This window comes from Fistularia commersonii, chromosome 20, assembly GCF_037954325.1.
Source record: "Fistularia commersonii isolate RoL2024-O1a breed Wild chromosome 20, RoL_Fcom_v1.0, whole genome shotgun sequence".
Classification (NCBI taxonomy): domain Eukaryota; kingdom Metazoa; phylum Chordata; class Actinopteri; order Syngnathiformes; family Fistulariidae; genus Fistularia; species Fistularia commersonii.
In genome coordinates this window covers 9,086,768-9,112,742 of record NC_141303.1, presented here as the reverse complement: position 1 = coordinate 9,112,742, position 25,975 = coordinate 9,086,768, and the positions used below count along the sequence as shown (strand labels likewise).

The window sequence follows — 25,975 nt, the reverse complement described above, 5'->3', positions numbered from 1 at the left end:
GTGTGTGTGTGTGTGTGTGTGTGTGTGTGTGTGTGTGTGTTTCATGAACGCATGCATGCAAGGGTTCTTGTCTGTGCCACCTAGTGGTAGAGAAATGAAAAGAATTCTGGTGCTGTAAATTTAAATAAATGGAACATTTTAACGAACAGAGTTTTCATAATTGCGTTTTTATGAAATGCATAGTATGCACTTATCAATCTAATTTTCAGATTATGGGTTATGGGATGAAACAACACATTTCTGATTGAAAAACCATCAGAATTGGTGTCAAATTGATCCCACGACAGCAGGAAGTTCAAACTATCTCTGTCACTGCACCAAAAGCATCTCTCAGCTCATTCTTCACACATCTGTAGTAGGCTGCTGTGACATCATCATTCCCACGGACTGCGATTGGCTGGCAAGGGCATTGTATCAGGAGCCTACAGTGAGAAATTAAGGGAGACAGAATGTGGGAGGGAAAGGCTGGTGGCGAGAGCATATGATAAAGAGAGAGGGAAGCCGGTACTGTGCTGCATCCTCTGTATTACACATGCACACAGTTAGTGCTTTATGCGCACACACATCACACTCCCAAGCTGCTTAACAGGCAGCAAAAACACTGTCTGAGTCTGCAGCCAGTTACTGCAGGACAACAGAGGACAACAAGCGAAAAAGGATGCTGATCACTTCATCATAGCTCTGCCTGAGAGCAACAGTTAAACGGCTGTTATCCCAGGAGATCAGGGCTCCAAGGACCTCTTTATAGACAACCCCAAAAAAAAGAGGAGACACAGCAAGGGCAGGGGCAAGGGCAAGTGTAGCCTTTCTGCTGTGGATGTCCTCCCGACGTTCCCATGAAAATAGACAGGAATCAAGGCGTAGTCTGGAATACAAGATGGCAAGACGAGCTGGGGGGGAAGCCTCCCCAAATAGGAATATACCCTTCAACTTGGTGACGGGGTTCTATCACTACCTCCGCGGTAAGTTGACCAGTGTATGTGTATGACTTACTGAGTATGTGAGAAAATGCACGCAAGCGTAGATGTATGAGACGTGCAATGTATGGACTGTATGTGGTCATCATATTCAATTTTGTGTGAGTGGGTGCATTTAGCTGTGTGAAATTTTATCATATTTCCCAGTGAGTACTTGCTGCAGGGAAGCTATTTAGAGATTACAGATTTGGTGTGTGTTAAGCTTAATGGATAGACTTTTGAAGGGGGCATTTCTACCTTGAGTGTGTGTGTACATGCATGTGCGTGCACGGAGGCTGCTGAGCACAGAAACTACAGCAGGTGAAGAGAGTAGTATCTCACTGCATGTGCCGCAGCCCAGCGGGCACTGAGTGTAAATGTTTTATTTCTTATCTGTTTGACCCTGTGCTGGTCTGGTGTTGTGCTTACATGTGCTCTAACTTTCTCTTCCTGTCTCTCTCACTGTCTGACCAATTAGATGTTGAGAATTCTTTCTAAGAGAAACATGATATGCATTATTTTTGCCCAGAATGGGTCATATACTTTTGTCAAAATGTCTTTGTTTTGAACAGCATATTCATACATGCTAATATATTCTAGCCAAAGAGAAAATTATATGCTTTTACTCTAAACACTGCTCTGAGCTGCCTTTCTGTTTCTGTTTATGATAAAGAACAAATTGTGTAAGTGTGACTGAATGCGCAGAGTTCAAAGTCACCTCATCTATTCAAGCGAAAAGGGTCGGTACCATACATGCAAATTTTCTCTCATGTTTTGGCTTTTTGCAGAATACCTTGGCCAAAAGTGTTCCATTCTCATCCTATATTACCGGCCATCAATATTTCATTATTCCTGGACCCAATCAAAAGATTAATTCATGGAATGGGTACCTGCTCAGTGGCACGTATGACTTTGTATGAACGCATCTGCATTATGTATGAACAATCCCCTCACTGTGACATCCCCCTCCCTGCCACCCACCTCTTATGGTTCTTATGGTTCATCTGCCTGCAGTGCATTCTTACAAACTATCCAACTTGTGTGTAATCATACCGTCAGCATATTTCATTAAAGAGGAAAGCACTCTGTCAAATGTCCTCTTTTACTGATAACATGCTAATCTCAGGGATATTGCACTGCGGCACAGATGGAATGCGCCAGTCAAAAACCTGATTGGATCTTACGGTACTCTATAGATCTGTGTTGTGTACATTTTGGTAAAATATGTGTGACAGCTGCCCATGCCTTTGTGGATTACTGACAGAAATCACAATAGGAGCTGCAGGTTGCAGTCAATTCGCCTGTTAGAGGGTCCTGAGAAGAATGAATTACGTCAGGGCAGGCATGTATTTGTTGGCTCTTAAAAGCTTGATGAACATTTTAGATAAAATGATTGATAATCCCTGCACTGTGATGGAAGTGTTTATATATGCATGTGCTATATTTGCTAAATATGCCTATACACAGGATTTATACCCATGTCCTCATTTAGGTTAAGTGGCCTTTCAGGGGATATGGTCACTAGACATCTATGCCATTGATTATAAGTAAATGAGTAAATCTGAGGTGAACTTGCCTTCATGTAGGATTATCCATGTACCTATTGGGGCTAAGCATGGGACTGGGCATAATATTGATATGTTGTTCTAGTATTTGTATTCTATCACCTGGCTCTAGCTATAGCGACAGATTGCAGGCTTGTTTATTTGTCTTAAATGAATAAAACCCTCTTATGAAGCACAGCACAGCACAGCACAGCACAACATTTCGGGGACTGCTGCCCTTGTATTGTTCATTTGGTATTTTTGAGAGAAGCTTTCTCTGTCTACTCTAAGAGGTGTAGAACAAGTGAAAATGCCATTTTTAAATGTCAACTCCTAACACACTGATGAAAGGTACGGTTTGGTGCTTGTGTTTTCAGACAATTGACAGAAAGTAATAATATCAAAGTTAATTCAAGTCACCATCTGGCTCTGCAAAGCTGCTCAAAACAATAGACAATGAAATGATTGTGCTGAAATCCCCTCCTTTGTTTGTTATTGTTTGTGACTGAGAGTGATGCTCTGGACTCTTACAGATGAGCAGGAGGCAGTACAGAAAAAGACATTCACAAAATGGATCAATTCCCACTTGGCAAAGGTAAGAGTACCTGTGTGTTTCCCACTACAACCGCCAGTATTATGTTGTCCCTCAACACAAACATTACTGCTGTTTTGTGGGCTGAAAACTTGTCCCATCGCAATTCTTATCAACACTCTGTGACATTTGCTCCATTTCCAAAACATAGCTGAGCTGGTCATGGGACAAGCTAAGACCAAACACACACTCACATGCTTCTATTATTCCATTTCATTCTTTCAACCTCATATAGCTGGTGGCAAGGATTTACTTTCTACCTAATTATCACCTTAACAATGCCACACTTAATACACTATAAATACATTTGTTCCTGCAACCGACTGTATGTAATTACAGTATTAACCTGTATGCTCCACACCTCAATATTAGCCAATTTAGATTGTTGAAGATAAGAGTTTTTAGCCTCAGACTGTCACTTCATTTACCAACTCAATGAGCTTGGACGACAGTAAATCAGTTGAACTCCATGCAACTGTATGCTGATGGACCATTACAAGCGTGTAATTATTTTATCACACTGAATTATGCTCCGCAATTTAACCCATTACTGCTTGAAAAGTGCATCAGGACCGAGTGGACAAGGGTTATTCGGCACCGTGCAATACAATCAAGTGTTTTTTCAATCTGTGATGCTCCTCAAGGTTTCCTGGTTGACTGGGACAGGTGTGGAGGCCTTGAACAGCAGAGATGTGTGGCAGAAAATTCATTCGAAAGCCTCTCAGGAGGGAATAAACCTTGACGTAATATCAAATATCAGCTTTTAGGATAATGCCAGCAGAAAAATAAATTTAAAGTGAAAAACTATAAAATTACAAGTCAGTTTCATTGTCAATTTCTCTGCACGAGACATACAGAGGAATCGAGAAGACGGTTCTCACAATCCTACAGTGACATGAAATTAACAAAATAATCATAATAGAGTACAAATTAAACAATAAAGTGCACTATTACATTAACCAGAAAATATTACACTATAAGATATAAAGTGCATGTAGATAAAAACTGCTGGTAAGGTGAAAGATGACTGAAATGCATAAATATGTGTAATTTTAATATAGACAGTAGCAGCAGAGGCTATTGTATACAGTTAAGTGCAAAGGGGTAGTAAGTAATACCATAATGGTATATAGTACAATGGCAGCATGATGTTTTTTCTGTGACAGTGTAAAATAGCATGCAAAAAATGTGGTAATACTGTGATTTATTGTCAGAGTCTAGTGTTTTCGGTGTTGTGGGGGGGGGGCATTCTAGGAGAGTCAGGGGAGAGTTTGGCATCGGGGAGTGGATGGGCTGTTTGGGGGGGACGGGGGAATTCAGAGAGGAGAGAGTGAAGAAAGAGAGTTCCTGGGTTGGGGTGAAATGGAGGGAGTGGGAGAGTCGGGAAGGAGTTGAGCATCCTGACAGCCTGGTGCATGAAGCTGTTGGTGAGTCTGGTGGCGTGGGCCCAGAGGCTCCCGTACCTTCTCCCTGGCAGGAGGTGTAACAGGCTGTGTATAATGCTGGTATTTAGATGCTTTTAAAATTTAATGGAATATTTCAACATTAAATATACCAGTAGTTTATGTATCAGGTCATTTTCATGCAGAAGAGGCAAGCTGTTTCAATTTTTTGATGCCAAAAACATTTGATCCTATTCATCCACATTTCCAAGACTGAGGCACAATTTCCACAACAAAGTGCATGAAAAACCAATTGACACAGACCAGAGAAATTACTTAAAAATAAGGTTGTAATGAAAATATTTGACAAATTATGAATTTTAATCTTACAAATGGTATGGTTGCCAATTATCACCTCTTTTCCTTGACTATTGAACCACAAGCCAATTCATTAAAGGTCTTGTACAATCATTTATAATTATGTTAAAGGTCATCTAGAATTGCAGAAACAGAATGGCTCGCTCCATGTCGTCTCTCTTAGATTTTTTTTCCATACTTTCAGTTCTTTTTTGGGATATAAACTATTGCAACTTTCCTGAGCTGAAAACACTATTTGCTCAGTTCTTGGTATAATCACTTACATTTGTTTTTTAAAGAAACACCCTGCTCATAAAATGAAATCCTGCTCTCAAAATGAAATCTTATCTTATAACTGTCTTCTTTGACTAACAATATTGCTGAAATATATTCATTTGTTTTAACCAATTCATTTTGTCTGACCGAAACATTATCTTGCACAAATGTACAGTTATTTACACAGATCCACAGTTTAATTACAGGTGTTGGAGATTACTTCATTTATTCTTCCCTGTATTTTCACTTAATTTCTACTATATTTTTATCTTATTTTCATTTAATTTTTCTCCAATTTTCTCTGGGTCCTCCGGTTTCCTCCCACAGTCCAAAATCATATAGCAAATTTACTTGTGATAGACCTCCATGTTATATTATTATATCTGTTATTGCCTTTTCATGTTCAATATTCACAAACATTCAATCGCCAGACCAAGCAGACAAACAATTTTCTAACTGGAGAGAGGCTTCTAATTCATTTTAATTAACATGCAAGGCTGATAAACTATTTGTATTGTGACAGTTCTGTTGGTAAAAGTAACATGGGTTCTTACCCGTGTTGCTGTCTCTCTCTTGTTGATCAAATCAGTTCCTCTGCTCTTCCTTGCCTATCGTCTAAGTAGTTACCCTTTCACCTGATGCCTAGTGTTGCCATAGTTACACTGATTGGCCCATATTTGTCTTCAATAACATTGTCTTGATCCTCACATGGCTCATCAGAGAGCTTTGTGAGATGAAGGTCAGCTCAACTGATTTGGAAGACCCGTGGTAATAACGATGAAATAGCACCTTGAAAACTTGTCTCTCATCACTGAAGAAAGAACCACAAAAGCCCAAAAAGGATAAGTGAGAATGAGAGAAGGAAGGATAGAAGAAAAACGAAGCTTGAACAGTTGGTTTAGATATGCTCTCTGAGGGATAAATCACACCATAGGCAGTGCAGACGATTAGGCTACTCCAGTTATCACTAGTCTTTAATTCAATGCCTAAAGGTATGTGATTAATCTTTAGGTGAGTTGAGACATGGCACCGGGCCTCCCCTCTATATCTACCCCCCTCCCCCTTAGTTTTCCACGTCACAGGTATAACAAAAGACTTCTTAAGAGTTCTGACAAAGAGTTTCCAGCGTAGGAGAGCAGCTAATTCACACAGATTAATGACACTCATTCTAAGCAGTTTGAGACCAAGTTAAGTTTTAGAACTGTTGAAGAGCAGTATTTTTGAGGGTTTAGTTAAGTTTGATAAGAGCAGGAAATAGAATGTACGGGGTTGGGTGCCTATGTATTTTGATTTCCAAAATGCGTGTCTGGCTTTGAGGATGCACCCCGCATTGAAGCTGAGTGACATGTTGGGGGAGAGAATTTGGCAAGTAGGCCCCCAAGTTTCCATTTTGACAAATCCCCTCTGAGAAGGTTAAAGCTTAATTACTGAGTGGCCGGTATGAGCAGCAAAGGCCTCGTCTTCATTGAGACGGTTTCTAGGCAAACAGCTTTAGCAAAGTAATCAGTGAACTGTGTTCTTAGAGATTAACAAGAGAGTAAAGTGAAGCTTTCTGCTTTACTTCATGTGTGTGCACCACGTGTGTTGTGTGTTCAGGGGTTAATTAGTCGCAAAATGTGCACATGTAGAAGAGGCATATGTATGCGATGCTGGTCCACATTGTAGTCTCGGTGAGAAAAATCATCCCTAGATTCTCTTCTGTTTCCAGTCTAGAAATTGCTGACCTCCCCCGCTCAGTCCTTAACACTGATTGGCTGATCTGTCTTCTTTGTCTCTTTTAGCACTTTTTCATACTATCAACAATAAAAATATTAAATATTAAAGTATACAAATCATCACCCCCAGCCATAATGGGGTATCTAAAAATGAACATGAAAATGTGTTTTTCGCCAATTAAGAATTGATCAATTAAGTATTAACGAATTTGTTGTCTTTATTATCATCAATAATATTATATTATTCTTATCAATTATCAAGCTAAACAGTACGTCAGAAAGAGAGGGGATATCAGGCACTGGGGTGTAACGGTGCACCACGGCAGCACTGTAGTGTGGTTAAAAAATGAGAAAATAAGAAAAAATGAATCATGAACATGCATATTTGTTCCATGCTATTTGATATATATTATCTTACATATATATCTATTTGTATAAATAAGGTCTTCTCTGGAAATGTATTTAAAAATATATCAGAAAGAGACCAAACATTATCTGAAATTCAAAAATTATTTATGGTTACCTTAAGGCTCACATCTACTATATAAGGAAACTGAGCTAAATTGTGCTGTAAAAAATCCCAGAGGTCCTCTGAAGCAACTTACATTTTAGGGTATATTTGCTTAATGAAATAACATTATGAAAAGCATAAAGATAATCAAAAGTCAAATGTTTTACAGTTTCAGAGCGGTTATTCTTTGCTGGGACATTTCTCTTTCAGTCACATTACTGTTTGATATCTATGTACGAAGCTGCCAGTATTCGAAGATTCACTGACTGTGCCTCTTCAAGTACATTTCAGTTTTTCTGATAAAGTCTGGTTTAATATTCAAAGTTATCCATATAATTGATATACACGTAATTCCATTTGAAAACCTTGTTAATAAAATTATTTGGACAATTGGTCTGTATGATGAGTTTTTCACGCAAATTGGATCCATAGCAATATGAAATGAAACCCATATATTTTCTCTTTGTTTCTGCACCCCCCTCCATCTTTCATGCTGTTCTTTTGGAATTTACTGAGTCAAATGTACTCAGGGAATTACACGGGAGCAGAGACAGACGAACATCCTAAAACACCTCTGCTCACAATCAATTATGGCGCAGACGCTCATATGTAATTAGCTCATTAAACCCTTGATTTATTTAGTATTATTAGCCCATGTGGCCTATTGGAAGAAATGGATATTACTGTTTCTTTGTAATTAGTTGCAAATTTCCCATTTTCCCCGGGATTATAATGAACAAAAAAGTAACATTAACTTCAGTCAGCTCATGGTTTAATTCATCCCTTTGAAAGAGGTTTTCCAAGTGTTTCCTCTGCCACTTTATGAAAGAGACCCAAGTGCTGCCATGTGCTGAATATCCTAATATCCAAGACCATGAAATGACATTAGAAGGGAAGCCCCTCTATATTTGCTAATTAATTTTGAGAGATGGGAGGTTTGTGTCCATTTTCTCTGTGCTTTCTATCATCTTTGTACTCAATTATACCCCTCTAATATATCCACCATGATGGGAGGTTGTACTTTTTTTTCATCGACAGACACGCATACACACTCACACCCACACTCCAATTGTGTGTGTTAATGCAGACAGGCTTGTCCTTACTTTCCCCTCTTTTCCCTCACTCCTTCACCCACTAATCTCCATGTGAATGGCTCACTCGTCTGAATGCCCCTCCACTCCTAAACCTCTCCCAATCCCCTGCATGTGACTGTACTTTAGAGGGAAATTCTTGATGTGGTGTCTGCTCAAAACAGAGATATGTGGATTTCCCCAGTCTGTGTCAGGTTAGCAGAGGATACACTTTGAAATCATCAGCATATTTTAGGATTTGAAGACCCAACTTGCAGCCTGCTGAGTCCCAAGCTATCAGTAAAACATGGCACAGACAAACTCTTTTCACTCTGTGTACATTTACAAGGATTTCCTTTATCCATGTTTCACAAGTTGAAATTAGTCTTACAGAGTTATGTATTTGTTTTTTATACCCCTCAAACCACTTACAAAGACTATTAGCTCAGAGAGAGAAAAAGTGACCGCGTCTGATGATTTCACGTACAGTATGATGCTAAAGCTATTAAGTCTGAAATCCGGGGTTTCTGCATTCCAGTGAAACTGAGGACGCTTTGTTTCAGTTTATGACATGCGACATTTAGGTAAAGAATCAGCTCATGCAACTAATAGCTGTTTTTCAAAACCCCAGCTTTGGGTAAAAAGCGCAGGGGTTCCGTACTCAAAGTCAAATTCCTCCAGGATTTTTTTGCACCATTTTCTAGAAATAACGATAGTCAACAGTTTCCATCAGTTTTGTATGGAGGGTCAGAACAGAAGAATATGAGAACAACTGTTCAAAATGACTAAAGCCAAAATAAACTCATGTCCAAGGCTTATTGATATATTTCTGTTTTTACAGCATGTCCCTCCTCTGGTAGTAACTGACTTGTTTGAGGATATTAAGGATGGTGTGATGCTGCTGGCTCTGCTCGAAGTCCTCTCTGGTCAAAAATTGGTGAGTCTCATGATGTATGTTCAGTCAAATGGCATGTGATTTGGCAAAAGACTCCAAAAACCTCACCTGGATTCAGAACTGATGTCATACTAGAAGGCAAAGTGGTTAAAAAGAACATATTCTACATTCAGTTCTTATATTTATGTACTGTATATGTTTTTGTTGTTGTGTTTTATTGGCAACTATCAGATTCTCAGCCTAACAGGCGCTCTATTATGGTCCATGTGAAAGTTGTACAATTCGCATGGAAATGCGTATTGATCTGCTTTTATGAGGACCTTTGAATGGAATGAAAAAGATGAGATTTGGCAGAATAGATTAGAGTCAACAAAAACACACAAAGAGCTTTAGGATGGTCAATATTGCCTGAAGTGTAAGCTGCCTTGTCCTATTGATCTGGCTGCTTATAGTCATTGCTCTGATAGGACAACCATGTATTTTTTTTAAAGTCCCAAGTCTAATTACATATTTTCTGTATTCATTCCTGTTTTACTCATTTCTTCTTTATATTTGTGTGGATGTTGATACTACACGGCTGTTTAACAGATGCAACGCATTACATACAAATATTGATTAATATATCGTCTTCTCAGTAGCACTGGCATTTATCCACTAAATGCCCCACCAGCTGTTTATTTCTTCCTCAACAAACATTCTCCATTGTTCTTTATTTTCCTTACAGCCATGTGAGCAGGGCAAGAAGCTAAAGAGGATCCACTGGGTTGCAAACATCGGTACAGCTCTCAACTTCCTCGAGGGTAGGAAGGTAGGAGTTCAGGGCCTTCTTTTAGTGTTATTTTTCTCATCTTTCTTTACCCCCCTCCCGCTGGTCTATGTGCTCAGCTGCTGCCTTGTGGGTGGATGCATGGAAAATACTAAATCCTGACCTTGTGTGACCTGTTTTCCCCCTCTCTCCCTGCATCTTCTTCTCTGCACCTTCCCACATCAATGATGTTTTCAAATACCTAAAAACTATATTTTTCACTTCATGAAGATTTTGTTGACCAGTTCAATTAAAAACAACCAGACTGGAACATGACTATATGCTGAGGCTGACATTTGTCTTCATTTAATTGATTGATATTTGTTTGATTCCAAATGGATTATAAGAATCCCACAAATATTTAATTATTGAACTGTGTGATTTTAAGTGCATTTCTCCATTTTATCAATTTATCAATGGCTTTTTTATGCCTCACTGGGTTTTAGTACTCCATGAATTTTTATTTTTTAACCATTGTTTATCATGCCCTTTGTCCAACCTCGATTTTCACAGAATGTTCATAAAGTATCCCTCCATGAGATTAGTAAAACATTCCTGAGCTTTGCCCAGCTTGGCCTTGGATATACATAAATAAAGCAACAAATATGAGCTGGTGTCTCCAGAGACATTGATTTGTCCTCCATGAGTGTGACAGGGTTAAAACTGTAAATCCTGCACCAGTAATCTGCTGTCTGGAGATGAGACATCAGGGGGCACTCTGTGTGAGTGTGCATGACTGGCAATTAAATGTAAATATGCACAATGTATAATTCTTGTGTACGTTTAGACAGTATTTACATTTAACTTCAGGGGCCCAAACAGTCAATAACTAAAGAACATTGATAGCAATACCAGCATTCTGACGTGAACTGCCTCACAAATCGTATTTCTTCACTTTTTTAATGCATACATTACAAAACCTGGTTTGAAATTTCACAACAACTGTAATTGAGACAGCGTTCAATTATTGCAACTGCATTAGTGATTAACAAATTTTATATATTTAACATCCGTGTTTTGTTGGGGGCGGAGTGGTTTAGCGCTTTAGCCTCACTGCCCTCACAGAAGGACCCTTGTTCGATTTTGACAAGGGGGACCTTTCTGCCATGAATGAGTGAGTGAGTGAATGGTTGTCTGTCTCTGTGTGTGGCCCCGCGATTGACTGGAAACCAGTCCAGGGTGTACCGTGCCTCTCGCCTGATGATAGCTGGGATAGGCTCAAGCATCCCCTGCGACCCTGAATGCAGGATAGGTGGCAGACGATGGATAGGTGGATGTTTTGCAGCAGAAGATCCTGTTTTCCAAATTGCGTTCACTGTTTTCATCTGATTAACAGGAGAAAAATGAAACATGAATGAGGCAAAAAATTAAAATAAATTAAACACTCCTGGAGCCTCAGAGCTGAGAATCTGGAAACAATGAATCAATGCCTCAGTAATGTACCCCCTCTTTGTGATTTGTATGACTTAAATTATTTTCTGTGTTTGTCTGTGTGAGTGAGTGAGTGTGTGTGTATTAATATTGATTTGTTTAGCAATTAATGTTCTAAATTGCAATATTTTAACTTAGAATGCAGCAACCCCTGCTAGAGCCCAACAAATGCTCCTGGCAACTGATCTTATCAGCCAATATCAGTCCATATACCGGATAATTTATAACAGATGACATTTTTGAAAGATCAACTTATTTTGCCATAAAGTCGTTCATAGTAGTTGCTGAAGTCAGCACCAGCATTGTTCAGACATCAGGTTGGATATTGTTGGTGATGTCAAAGTCTGGCCATCTAATAAAAAACATTTCTGTTTACATTCTGGATTGATATAGATCGCAATGTCCGCGCAGTATGACATTGTAGCATTTTTGCATGTTGATTTCCACTTCAAGTCTAGTATTGTATTTTGATGTCAACCTGTTTTTTAAGTGTAACAAAATTTAAGTTGTTAATGTGTGTTTAAGTGCTATTATATAACATTATTCTGGCGCTTCATTTAAGGACAGCTGACTTCTTCTGACCATGCTCGAGTACTGTGATGAAACAAGCATTAGCGTGACAATATCCACTCACAACTCATATATCAATAAGTTATATATCAAAATAGTTTCTTTCTATGTTTGGGTACTGGTACTGGCTCCAAGAGTGGGATGCACTCTACCATCATCTCATATCCAGATGTTGAAACAATCTAATTTCAAATGTTTTCTGGTTCAAAACTGGCTTAGCTCAAATAAATTACATTTTTAATCAGTATGGAAACTTTTTGCAGACAATTTCAGTCCACTTGACATGGTATATGTGAGTGTGTGTGTGTGTTGGTGTGTGTGTGTACCCTGCTGTTTTTTCTAATAAGAACCACATTCTCTTATCAGCATCCATCCTCTACCCCCAATCTCTTCCTTCATGCTTTTCTAACTGTACTGAGCAAAAATTTAGATTGTACGATATAACCTGTTGTGCTGCAGTGCCTCTGTAATGTACCCCTCAGTGTGATGATATGGAATATTTCATCATATCACACGACACAGCCCTCTTTCCCCCCTTTCATGTTTCCCTTCCACTCAAGTCATCACACCACAGTGATGCTACAAAATCTCTTATCTCACAGTCAATAAGGCATTCCCTTCAATCAAACACATCTAGATAACTTCTTAATCTCTCTCTCTCTCTGGCTTGTTTCTTATCTTTCTTCCAGTCTGCCTACAGAGGATCTCCGGTCAGTATTCCCAACTATATCCCACTGTTTATGAAGAGGGCCTAGATGATATCCTCATTTTCAGCCAGTACTCTGAAATCATTCCAATATTGGATATTGTACTTCAATGCAGATCAAGTTGGTGAACATCAACTCAACAGACATTGTGGATGGTCGCCCATCAATAGTTTTGGGATTGATGTGGACCATAGTCCTCTATTTCCAGGTAACACTGATCTATACCTGCAAATGCAATGAACATAATGATTGTATTGATTTATTTAAATGAAATTGAATAGAATAAGCCACTAAATAACACTGTGTAAACAACGTATTCAATGACGCTATAAAATCCGTACACTGGAGCAGAAGTCATTATTTTTGGCATTATGTTTTTATGACTTAATGGTACATCCGCAAATGCCAGCCGAAACCAAAATGAATGTTTGAAAAGGACTTATATTAACATCAGGGAGCCTGAGATATATATCTTTTCCAGCCAATGAAATGCTAATCAAATCAAACCAAGGAGAGATTTAGGCAAGGGAAATATTTTTTTCCAATGCTCCTACATTGAAAACGGGGGCGTCACTACCTCAGGCTTCTCAGATTCGTGCAGATCAACAATTGATCAAAATATTATGGTCCCTAAGCACCATGAGCACATGTACCACAGTCTTCAGGAGCTATGAAGGCATTTGAACAAAAAAATATATTTGTTCAATTAATAGCATATTGATATATTCTATTTCACAGTGATCTTTATAGATTTTCTGCATTGCGAGCATCTTCAGTTTGTTCTCGGAGGGGTGGTGCAAGTGAGGAGCAGATTATCTGTATATATAGCAACCAACCAGCTGGCAATAATGATTGTTGTTGCAATTAGATTTTTCCCATGCATGAATGATCGTGATGGCCTAGGTTAATAAATACTGAGAAACGAATTGCGCTTCTCCACGCTTCACAACAGAGTAACAGCATGGAATGGCATGAATAACATTTCAGGTGATATGGATGTCATCATTTTTAAGTGGAGAAATGCAAAACAGAAATTTTAAATGTGGAAATACCGAGAAGGCATATGAAAAAGTCCTTGAACAAGACAGCGGACATGTGTTCCTGGAGTGCACGTGGATTTATAAATATACACATGTACAAAAAATAGCAATGTGTTTTTTTAGTTTTAAACTATTTTGACATAGATATTCAGCAGACATCGGGCTTGGTGATATGACAAGATGTATAACATGCCACAATAGATGAATATACTGCAGATCATTAAATCTTAATATCATATAGGTAATTTTTTTACATTCTTTTTAAGGTATTTTCTTCAGAAAATGTTGATGTCAGTGATATTTAACAGTCAGTGGAAAGTGTTGAATTCTGATTGCTGAATCACATATCACAGTGTTCAATATTTCACATCCTTGATACATATCGCACTTGGAGGACCATTGTTACGTGTAGATTCTGGAAATATTGCCAAAGCACCCCAAAAAACATTTGTTAGGAATAAACAAAGACGAAAAAGTGATATCTCAGTAAATTGGCAGGTATTAGTCATAGCCTAATGCTGGGTGCTGTTGTCCACAGATTGAGGAGTTGACCAGTAGTCTTCCAGTGCTCCAGGCTCTTTCTAGTAGTACCTCCTCATTGGACAGCTCTACCAGCAACAGTGAGACCACTAGCCCACCTGTCAAGAAGAAACCCTTCCCACACCTGCTGGGTGGAGCCAGGCAGGCCCTGCTGAAATGGGTCCAACAAAAAGCCACCAAGTAACCAAAGCACAATAAACCATGCTCAATGTTGTCCTACTTTATATAAACCCTCAGTGCCAGATGAGAATCAGAACCCCGCCGTGTTTTTATCTACTTCTCTGACTTTGTGATATTTTGTCTTTTCTAGACATTTAGGGATTGAAGTGAAAGACTTTGGTGCCAGTTGGCGCTCAGGTCTAGCATTCTTCGCAGTCATCCACGCCCTCAGACCAAATCTGGTCGACATTGAGCGAGTGCAGAGGAAAACCAACCGAGAAAATCTGCGGGAAGCCTTCTCATTAGCCGAGACGCAGTTGGGGATTCCACAGCTTCTTGACCCAGAGGGTAAATAACTGTCTATAACATTTCCTGAAGGCTGTAGGAAATGCCCTTTTTTCATCAAGTTGATGACTGCCAACCTCGTACCTGCAACATTGAGGGAATATATTAATCTGAGATATTTTCTGTCATGTTTGTTTCTTGCTACTGTACATTTTTAAAAAGATAATAGCGATGTATAAGTTATGAGGACCAAAATATTCAATATGGCATCTAAATCATTTGCATCATTCTAAAGACAATTGTAAGCATTTTTGGCAGCAGATTTGTATTTCTGGGCATGATGGTGGTGCAGTGGTTAGTGCTTCCGCCTCACCCTGGTTCGTTTCCAACAAGGGGACCTTTCTGTGTGGAGTTTGCATGTTCTTCCCGTGTCTGTGTGGGTTTCCTCTGGGTTCTACGGTTTCCTCCCACAGTGGAGCAGATTAATTTGCAGCAGGTTAATTGGAAAAGAATTGGGAAAATTGCCTCAAATGAGTGAGTGAATGGTTGTCTGTCTATGTATGTGGCCCTCCGATTGACTAGTGACCAGTCCAGGGTGTACCCCGCCTCTCGCCTGCTGACAGCTGGAATAGGCTCCAGCATCCTCCGCGACCCCGAGTGCAGGATAGGCGTCAGACGATGGATGGATGGATGGATTTGTATTTCTGTGACGCAACAGATCACCATCTGTGCCACCTCATGGTTACCCTTGAGAATGAACTCTGACAAATCAAGCTTGACATCTGTATGATTGGGGTCCATTAGGCCATGAAATTCACCATGGAACAAACTTTCAAGCCAAATTTGTGTGCTCATCTGAAGGCCTAAATTGATATTCAGTATGTTGTCAGTGTCAGTTATTGTCTCTGGACAAAGTGTTTCACATTTATATCTAATAATAGTCATCTTCATTCACCACCTCAGATGTTGATGTGGATAAGCCAGATGAGAAGTCTATAATGACATACGTTGCCCAGTTCCTGAAGCATCATCCTGACCGAAAGCAGAATGCGTCCGAAGGACAACCAGATGAGGAAGAGGAGGTAAAGAGATGTCAGATTGATCCAAGTGTATGACATTAATTATTTCCTGTGTTTGTGTGTCTGTGCGTGTGCGCGCGCGTGTGTGCGTGCGTGCGTGCGTGCGTGCGTGCGTGTGTGTGTGTGTGTGTGTGTGTGTGTGTGTGTATCTTTCATGCCTTGTCTTGTCTTCCAATGTCAGTGTACTAAACCTCAGTCAAAACATTGTACATATAACATTTACCTCCAATTTCTGTTGCACTCCAAACTGTTGGGCATTTGTAATTCCAAACAGCTTTTTTGCTTTTTTAAGCCTCTGTCAGGTCAGTGTTGGATGGTAAAATTAAAGAATATTATTGATTTGTTTAAAATTGAAATGTTCTGAATTGCAATATTTTAGCTTAGAATGCAGTAACCCCCGTTAGAGCCCAACCAATGCACCTGACAACTGATCTAATCAGCCAACATCAGTCCATATCTGTCTTTATGACAGATTAAATTTTTGAAAGATCAACTAATTTTGCCATAAAGTCGTTCACAGTAGTTGCTGAAGTCAGCACCAGCATTGTTCAGACATCAGGTTGAATATTGTTGGCGATGTCAAAGTCTGGCCATCTAATAAAAAGCATTTCTGTTTACATTCTGGATTGATATAGATCGCAATGTCCACACAGTATGACATTGTAGCATCCAAGTTGATTTCTACCCCAAGTCCAGTATTGTATTTTGATGTCATCCTGATTTTTTAAGTGTAACTAAATTTAAGTTGTTAATGTGTGTTTAAGTGTTATATATAACATTATTCAGGAGCTTCATTTAAGGACAGCTGACTTCTTCTGACCATGCTCGAGTACTTTGATGAAACCAGCATTACTATGACAATATCAACTCACAACTCATATATCAGCAAATTATATATCAAAATAGTTTCCTTCTATATTTCGGTACAGCTCCAAGAATGGGATGCACTCTACCATCATCTCATACCCAGATGTTGAAACAGTATAATTTCAAATGTTTTCTGGTTCAAAACTGTCTTTGTCCTGCCTGTTGTCTTTCCCTTGCACATTTGTCTCTTTGTGTCTCACTGGTGTTTTGTTTGGTGACCTCTTTTCCTGTGCTTGTTGTTCTGGCATCTGTTCTACAGCATGGTCTTTCTCCTCACCTTTTAGAGGAAATGCTGGAGGTATGTTATTTAGTACCTTATGATCCCAGGGGCAGGTTTTTCACCATTTCCCCATACCTCAATGTAATTAACACTTATGCACCTTCATGGCTTTCATACAAATATGATTAATGCTGCTTTTCCTGGCTGTAACATTGAATCACAGTATCGAGCTTTGTGTACAGTTTATTGATGAGATCCAACATTGATTTTCTATGTCAAAATAGAACTTATGAACTAATATGGGCACTGTATGTCATTCGGAGCGTTTCCTGCCGCAGGGGATCTGAGCCATGATAACCAATAGAAGTTCAGTATGATAAGATGTGATATTACCCTTTATTAATGTTGCCACTTACATTCTTTCCCCCAGTCCCATTAGCATGACAATGAAAGCCTCTGGCATTGGAATAGTGCATTTGATGGAAAGCTTGTGAATAGCGGTAGCCTGTTTTTAAAGGTTGTCAGATGTCAGATATGCTGCAAAGCTGCTTTAACCACTTCCTTTGAAAGAGACACACAACAATGATTAGCTCTTTGCATTCTTGTCATTTATTTTGTTCTTTGTTAAAAATTCTTGTTACCAATGTTGGTCTCGAGCATGCTATTATGCTGTAATGAATTAGGGTCAAGAGCACCAATGTTTTCATTGAACCCTAAAGTCTTCAGTGGGTTATATTTTTTTTTCCAACAGAAATCTGTTTTTTTAAAATGGTGCTCAGAACAAAGCAGCAGACTTTTTTCCCCTGGAATTAGCATATTCTATTTTCCTTTTTAAAGCTGTCAAGAATAAAGTTTGGGTATCCTACATGAGAAATATGAATATCCTGAGCCTTACAGGGCACCATTTCTTCAGCAGCATAGTATTAAATTCATGGTTACTTGACAAATAGTAAAATATTAGCAGGGAGTCTTAGCCGAATTACTCCGTTTAAGTTGTATGTTTGGCAGCTGTTTTCAAACCGGAAGAGACACAGAAGATTAGCCAAACACATGTTAACCGGCTCTGTCCCTCTGTCATCCTTTTGACATATCTGTTCACTCATCAATCCATCAACATCTCTCTGATCGATCCCGTTTGTCACCATCATTTTATTTCTGCCTTGCACACTACCCTCTTGCATTCCCTTCCTTTGCATTAATTTCCCCCTTTGGTTACCCAATTTCCATGTCCATCCTGTCACTCGTCATTCACCCCTCAACCCCATCCTAGAGAGAGCAGCGAAAGAGCCTAAGGGAGCTTAAAATTTGTCTCGACCAGCTGGAGAGAGATGCGATGCACATTCAGGAGACTGAGGGCAATCTCACACAGCAATACCAGGTTAGTGTTGGTGTCTGTGTGGGGGTGGTGGGATGGAGAAGGGCACTTTGGGCACAGATGCTCCTATTATTAGCTTAATCAGTGCCATTACACTGAGGAGATCATGCTGGAGCCATCATATTTTCAGTCAGTCTGGATTATATTATTCCACCAAGCCTGAGGATAGATTCCACATTCACCAGCATACTGGAAATTCACATTTTTATCACTGAATAATCTGAATGTCTTTCATAGACAGTCGGGCACACATTTTATAGAGGAATGATCAGGCACAGATTGAAAAACAGTGTTAAACCACAGATAGCAATTCTTCTACAATCTGTTTAATGTAAATTCAATGTTGTGGAAATGAATGTGGAAACCAATACCACCTCCTTTTTTTCAGTCATTTAAGAGTCTTCGTGTACAGCTGGAGATGAAAAGAAAACAGGTGGAGGTAGCTCTGAAGTCGACTCAGAAGGATGGGATGTTGACCGTGGATCAGGCTTTAGTTAAGCAAGCCTGGGAAAGGGTCTCCAACAGGGTGAGAGATGCCACCAACTCTTTCTGTCTCTGGGATGTGCTTGACATTTTTTAAGAGACAACTTGAATGATATGATTCTCTCTTGGATAATAATCTGTTGATTATTCATCTGGCATCTTCATAATGATTTAAAAAAGGAAAACAATTAAAAGAAAGTTGAGGTTTTGAAAACAGTTATTTCCCAAAACAGTTATTCCCCAAAACAATATTGTAAATGTTGACCAATTCGCTTGCATTGATGACCTTTTTCTGACACATTATTTTGCATAGTTCAGATGAGATATCCAGCTCTTTCACCACACAGTTGTAAATTGTCATTAATCTCTCATGTCATCAAAGTAAAAAAAAAAAATCTTGAACGCATGTCTATTGTGGATAATATCAAGCTCTTGATTTTTGTGATGTCCTCTTTTGCTTCATCTCAGCTCTTGGATTGGCATCTGCAGTTGGACAAGTCTTTGCCTGCTCCTCTGGATATTGTGGGGACATGGTTGCACCAGGCTGAAGGAGCCCTGCGACAAGAGATTGTCATCCATCAAGCACATGAGGAGACAGCTTATACTGTCCGCAGGGTGTTGGAGCAACACAAGGTTATTGTTTACTGTGTTACAATGGAGGACAAAGCTAGAGCATACCAGAACTTAGCAATTAAAGAAAATACAAACCAAATCAAAGGAACTGAGCTTCATCTAGTCTGGTCTGATTCTCCTTGTTTCTCAATATTTTTCATTTAACTAGTGCACTGTTTTATATTTGGATTGTGCAGAATGTTTTGAAGAGCCTAGAGAGTCACCAGCAGATTTTTCAGAGAATCCATAAAGACAGAGGTGTGGCTGGTGTCTCTGTTCCCTTGGACCAGCTTCAAGATATGGCTGAGAGGTAAAAGCAACCTCTCAACCGCTCACTCATTTTAACATAGTCTTTTCCTCCGCTGTTTAATTTAAAAAAAGTTTCCACAGTAACACAAATCTTTTACTCTATTTTACATTCAGTATTGGTTGCACAGTCTTTGAGTCCTCTAACCCGTGAATTTTGTCATTTTTTAGGATGAACTTTGTTTCTACATTTTCTAACATCCATTTTGCCAGAATGGAATTCTTGGAGAACAAACACCACATGCAGGCATTTCTCTCGCTCGCTGAGTCCAAGCTGAAATCCTGGATTATTAAATATGGTCGACAAGAGTCTGTGGAACTGATGTTCCATAATTATGCTGTAAGATCAAATATCAGTACTCTCCAGCTATGGCTCTGAAATACTGTGTATGAATGAATGAATGAATGCGTGTTTGCACCTGTCGCATTTACTGTACACAAATAAACTACTTGGTTTTATGTTGTAGCTTGATGACTAAAACCCATTAAGATTCTCATAAAGGATGAGGCTCATGCTGATGTAGTTAGATCTAGATCTAGGTATGCTTATGCACAGTCAATATATTTTATTTGATCCTCTTCTTCATTGACAGCTGTTTGTGGAGAAGCAACATTTCTTTGAAAATTACGAGGAATTGTTCCAGTCCCTGAAAAGTTCTGCTGAAGTCTATGCCAATACTGACAGCACAGGTAAGTTGACAAAATCCCAAATTGTTAATAAGGCAAAGATGTACACGCTAGCTACAGATTATGCATTATGTGCCTCGTCAATGTAAAGCATAGTGACTTCCTTCATAATTCTTTCCCTGTGACATCAGATACCTTACCATTGTTCTCTATATCTAAACTTAGTCTTCCCTTGTCACCAGCATTTAGACTGCCTCTGTGTGGTGTTACAGATTGGTAAAGGGGGAGAGACTGCAGGCTACAGCTAAATGAGGTCCCTCCACTCCCACTTCTCAGTGGGGAATACGACCCCATTTGCTAGTTAGGGGCTGCTCCACTTTTGCAAGTCTCTGGGCGCAAACTGTGGAAGCTTGTTGGTTTCATTAAGTTTTAGGCCTGTACTGCTTTAGGGTATGCAGAGGAGAGAAGTGAAGTGCAGCAAGAAATCAGGGCATCTAAGGCTTGATTGATCAACCTCAAAAATGAAGCTGCAGACACACAGAAATGGTTCTGCCAGTGTTGTCCATCTGGGTATACAGTGCCCCAGGCTCTAATTGGCTGAATGAGAGATCATTTGGATGTTTAAAAGGCTGTCTTACTGATTAAGTACAGCTTATCAAATGGAGAGTGATATTAAAGCTGCACATTCAAGCATTCATGTCTATAAGACAAAACAAAACATTATATTTGCTAGAATAATTGCTACATTATTAAGTGAGACAACACCCTGCTGCCTCACTTTAAGTATGGAATTTTTTCAGTCAAGAGTTCATATAAAGGAAAATAAGAAAACAGGCAAGAATAATATATTTCTGCAGAGGGAGTTTTGAAGCGTTGGGGGTTTTCTGTGAAAGGTGTTGTTGAAACAGACTAACTGTTGGAGGGGCCTCTGGTGAGAGGCTAGATACCCTCTTTATGTCAGAGTTGAAACTAGTCCAGAACAAACCAGAGTGGAAGCACTATTATTATTGTGCTGGAACAAGCAGCTGCAGAGATAGTTGTTAAAGATCTAACACAAAATGTTAAAGATTCTCCCACAAATTTGTCATGCATTTGTTTTCATATGACATTATGTGGATTATTTAAAGAGTCACTAGGAGGGGCAAATTAATCAACTGACTGCTGGGCAAGTGCAATATTAGCAGTGTTGTTTTTGCCATTATTGTGACAGTTAATGGTTTCCTCCCGCAGCAGACGAGGGAGAGATGGGAGTTTGCAGGTTCATGCAGGACGTGGTGACGCAGTGGAAGAGTCTGTCTATGGAAGTGCGGAGTGTGAGAAGCATGCTTGAGGAGGTGCTGTCCAACTGGGAGAGGTACAGCTCCACTGTAGCCTCCTTACAGGCTTGGCTGGAGCATGCGGAGGAAACCCTCAGCCAGCCAGAAAACAAAAAACGGGTATGGGATCGTAGAAATGTTGTCATCCATGCAATAATCTGCCTGCGACTAATAGCAACCACCTACATTAGTCCTATTTCAAGCACACAGTCTCATAAGTAGAATCTTATTAGCAGTCTCCACTCTCATCAAATGATCTCCTTGACTTATGACAAGCCACTGAGGATATTCATTTTGTTGCATTGCCATGGTTACCTCAGATTCATATCCCCACTAAGGATTACATAGCTAATTACCCCACATTTTATGTTTCGTCCTTTCACTAGTTTGCTTTGTTACTTTTCTGAATAGCTGTCTTTGTTTCTTTTAACTGCTCTTTCTTTGTTTACCTTAATTTTCCCTTTCTTTATTTTCTAACGAATCTGTCTCACCTCCAGGACTTTTTCAGGAATCTCAGCCACTGGGTGGATCACCATGCAGCTATGAATGATGCAGGAAATTTCCTAATCGAAACCTGTGATGAGACTGTTTCACTTGATCTCAAACAGCAGCTTCTTCTTTTGAATGGACGATGGAGAGACCTCTTCCTCAAAGTCAAACACGTAAGAGACAAAGAAATAAATTACAAAAAAACTGGCACCAGTAGGGTGTGGCGATGATATAGCATGTTTTATTATGTTTACTTTATTACAGTATGGCAGGACAGAAGAATTGGACAAATGGAGAAAAGACCATCTCAAAGCTGTATCGGCTTTAAAAGAGCTTTTGGATGTAGTAGAATTGAAGCTCACTGCTCCTGTACAAGTGTCTTTCCTTAATGTTAGAACTTTCCTGCTGGATGTAGAGGTAAGAAATGCCAGTGTGTAAATAATATAATATCAGGGGCAAAGTAACACATGCATAGAGGACACACTTATTATCAGAGGGTTGGTCTTCATTGGACTTTATAACAATATACCATTAATGAATAAATTATTGCTCCGTCAGAAATGTAATTTTAAGATTTTTTTTAAATATCTGTGATTAGAACATACCCCAAAATTCTCAGTGGTTGTTTGTTTTCAAATAAATTAGTTAATTAATGAGCAAAACTACACCAAAATAGTTATTCTTCGTCATTTTTAAAATTGCCCTTAAGAAACAATTCAACTACATTCTGCAAAAAAAATCAGTTTCCTTGTGTTCTACAAGACTGATATAAGATTATCACATGAAAATGTCGAAATCAATGTCAATAAAAGAATGACCACACATTTTAGAATGTTTATGAAGTCCCTGCACTTCTCATCTCAGAATACCAAGCAAAAGGTTGTTGCCATGGATACTCAATACAAATTGGCTGGCCGTAGTGCTCAGCTTCTTGCAAAGGATGCGCCACAGGACGAAGCTGCCCATGTCATTGCAACTATGACAACCATCAAGACTCAACTGACCATGGTCAGAATGATATGATTTTACGTGTTTTTCCGTTAAAATTAACAAATTTTTGTCTTGTTCGAAGACGGTTCTTAAAAATACATTGCTGTCCCTTTTTTGTCTTTTTTGTCCCATGTATGATGGTGGCCAGGTGAAAGAGCGGTGCCCCTCCTTAGTGCGGGAATGTCATGTCCTTCTGCCACTTTTGGAGGAGATGGAGATACACATCACAGCTTTTTATCAGGCCCTGGAACGGGCCTGTCACATTACTTCTGTACCCAGAGATTCAGACACACTGTCACAGACCCAGCACAAGCACAAGTGGCAGGTTAGATCTGTTAATTATGCAAGACAGGACTTACCTTAGCATATTAACCAGACCATGTGTATCTTACAAGATATAGTATCTATCTATCTATCTATCTATCTATCTATCTATCTATCTATCTATCTATCTATCTATCTATCTATCTATCTATCTATCTATCTATCTATCTATCTATCTATCTATCTATCTATCTATCTATCTATCTATCTATCTATCTATCTATCTATCTATCTATCTATCTATCTATCTATCTATCTATCTATCTATCTATCTATCTATCTATCTATCTATCTATCTACTTTTCCTATTGTATATCTGGTTTTATTGATATAATGATTTATTATAATTTGATGAAACTATAGATTTGTTTAAATTCCCTTTCCTCGAGAGTCCAAATTTTTTTTCTTATGTCACCTTTAAATATTGGACCAAAACCAACAAAATAACAATTTCAAAACTGTGGCATTTTGAAGAAGAGTGTTTTGAATAATTATTGTAATAAAAGGAAAAAAAGCAAATTCTGGCCATTCTGACAGTTGCATGCCTCCTACATTCAGCCAAATCTTATCATCAAACAATAGTCATTTCAGGACTGCTACATCTAATGTATAATTAGTTTATCCATATATCCAATCCCAGTCTTATCATTAAAGTGTCACAAAATGTTCACAATTTTTCAGGATCTATTAAGTGAGCACCAAACTTGTAAACGATGCCTGGCTGTGATTGAGAGAAACCATCACACCCTGCAGAGGGCGCTCACTACCAGCAAGGTTCTTCAAAACTTCGACCTGACCCTACTGCAAAAGAGAGTGGCTGAAATCCAGCGATCGGCACAGGTAAGCATTAGAGATTGAGTACACATACGCAGCACCATGCATCCTGCATATACTAATATGCTTACCATGTAATTAAACATCCCCTGAGGATGCAGAGCGGATTAAACATGTTCAATATCATTCATTAACTTGATATAAGGGAAATAGTGTAATTGCAGTATATCTCTGATGAGATCTGTTACAATCACCACCACCTGATGTCCATGCTCTCAGGATTTGCTGAAAGAGGTTGGGGAATGGAGAAGGCAGGAAGAGGCTAACAACTCCCTGAGGAAAAGGTTTGAAGAATCAAGACAAGATCTGGAGAGAGTGCTGAAAGAAGCTCAGGGCTGCTTGAGGGAAACTGGAAATGCTGAGGAATTACTGAGGAAACACATGGTAAGATAAAATCTATTACTTTCCACTGAAATTAGTGCCACTAATTAAAGTGCACAATAGATATACAGTTTATATTTACAAAGCTTCAGAGTCATAATCATACTCATCCATCTTTACTGTTATTTATATTATACCCCATAGCTTAATTTGATGGGCAATTTGAGTAAAATATCATCAGTACATTAAGTGGGTGCGGCGTTGTCATTCAGGTACCACACCCCTACCATGTATTTTTATTATGCAGGATTTTTTTAACCAACTGGACCAGCGGGTGCTGAGTGTGTTCCTGAAGGCATGTGACGAAATGACTGACATTTTGCCTGAAGAGGAGCAACAAGGCTTGCAGGAAACTGTGCGCAGGCTGCACAAGCACTGGAAGGTCAGGACCAAGTGTGCTTTAATGCTTTATAATTACTGTATAGCTCTTGTGGGGGAGATTAGCAATAATTCATTTCTAATACTTTATAACTTTTGATTTGATAGAATTTCCCCTGCTTGGATCTCATTAACATGAGTTTTTGTTGAAATTCAACTCCCTTCAGGCTTTCTTGTGTTATTTAAGTATCGAATTGATGTAAAATTATGATTCTTCATTGCGTTATCTCATGTAAATGCTGCCATTTTATGCATCTGGTTTTATCCCAGGACATCCAGGGTGAGGTGCCATCTCACTTGCTCCGTCTAAAGGTTGAGGTAGAGCGCAGTCGAGTGGACGTGATCCTGAAAGAATGCAGAGTAGAGCTGGACAGAGAGATACAAGCCTTGTCTGGTACCTGCACTAGTGAGCATGTCATCAAAGAGCACAGGGTGAGCCCTGGACTCATAGAGCAGATTCAACCAAGTGGAAGAGGGACAAGAAAAAAAATGTCTTCATCATCATCATTATCATCCTCCCAGGTTTTTCCAACATTCAGCATTTCCCTCTTCCCTATCTGCAGTCTTTCTTCAGGGAACGCAAACCGCTGTCTTTGTGTGAGAAGAGGATTAGGAACATGGAGGATCTGTGTCATAAGGTTCCTGACAACGATCCAGCTTATCAAACTTTAGATGCCACAAGGAAGGTGGTAAATGAGATTGCCGAGCAAATCAGAAGCACCCACCTTCAATTGGAGCAGCATCCTGATAAGTGGAAAGAGTGGAACAAAAGGTAAAGGTCGACAAAGAGATGCATTCAGTAACCTTTTACTTTCAAGTACAAGATGGATGTGTGTTTTTTTTTGTTTTGATTTTCTCC

The 25,975-nt window shown here is 39.2% G+C and overlaps 1 protein-coding gene across 1 annotated transcript in view; it reads left to right on the top strand.

The window, feature by feature from the left end:
- Window positions 1-817: 817 nt before the first annotated feature.
- syne1a (spectrin repeat containing, nuclear envelope 1a) overlaps window positions 818-25,975 on the top strand; it is a 117,327-nt gene continuing 92,169 nt past the window's right edge. Inside the window, exons 1-26 of the mRNA XM_086166654.1 lie at window positions 818-962; window positions 3,034-3,095; window positions 9,245-9,340; window positions 10,023-10,106; window positions 12,794-12,814; window positions 12,927-13,019; window positions 14,390-14,571; window positions 14,702-14,898; window positions 15,799-15,918; window positions 17,024-17,079; window positions 18,272-18,379; window positions 18,765-18,902; window positions 19,328-19,492; window positions 19,669-19,781; window positions 19,949-20,117; window positions 20,371-20,467; window positions 21,638-21,840; window positions 22,218-22,382; window positions 22,474-22,626; window positions 23,074-23,217; window positions 23,348-23,524; window positions 24,205-24,363; window positions 24,577-24,741; window positions 24,986-25,120; window positions 25,387-25,548; window positions 25,680-25,888. Of these exons, the coding sequence (XP_086022780.1) occupies window positions 818-962; window positions 3,034-3,095; window positions 9,245-9,340; window positions 10,023-10,106; window positions 12,794-12,814; window positions 12,927-13,019; window positions 14,390-14,571; window positions 14,702-14,898; window positions 15,799-15,918; window positions 17,024-17,079; window positions 18,272-18,379; window positions 18,765-18,902; window positions 19,328-19,492; window positions 19,669-19,781; window positions 19,949-20,117; window positions 20,371-20,467; window positions 21,638-21,840; window positions 22,218-22,382; window positions 22,474-22,626; window positions 23,074-23,217; window positions 23,348-23,524; window positions 24,205-24,363; window positions 24,577-24,741; window positions 24,986-25,120; window positions 25,387-25,548; window positions 25,680-25,888 (3,518 nt within the window). The remainder of the gene's footprint in view (window positions 963-3,033; window positions 3,096-9,244; window positions 9,341-10,022; window positions 10,107-12,793; window positions 12,815-12,926; window positions 13,020-14,389; window positions 14,572-14,701; window positions 14,899-15,798; window positions 15,919-17,023; window positions 17,080-18,271; window positions 18,380-18,764; window positions 18,903-19,327; window positions 19,493-19,668; window positions 19,782-19,948; window positions 20,118-20,370; window positions 20,468-21,637; window positions 21,841-22,217; window positions 22,383-22,473; window positions 22,627-23,073; window positions 23,218-23,347; window positions 23,525-24,204; window positions 24,364-24,576; window positions 24,742-24,985; window positions 25,121-25,386; window positions 25,549-25,679; window positions 25,889-25,975) is intronic.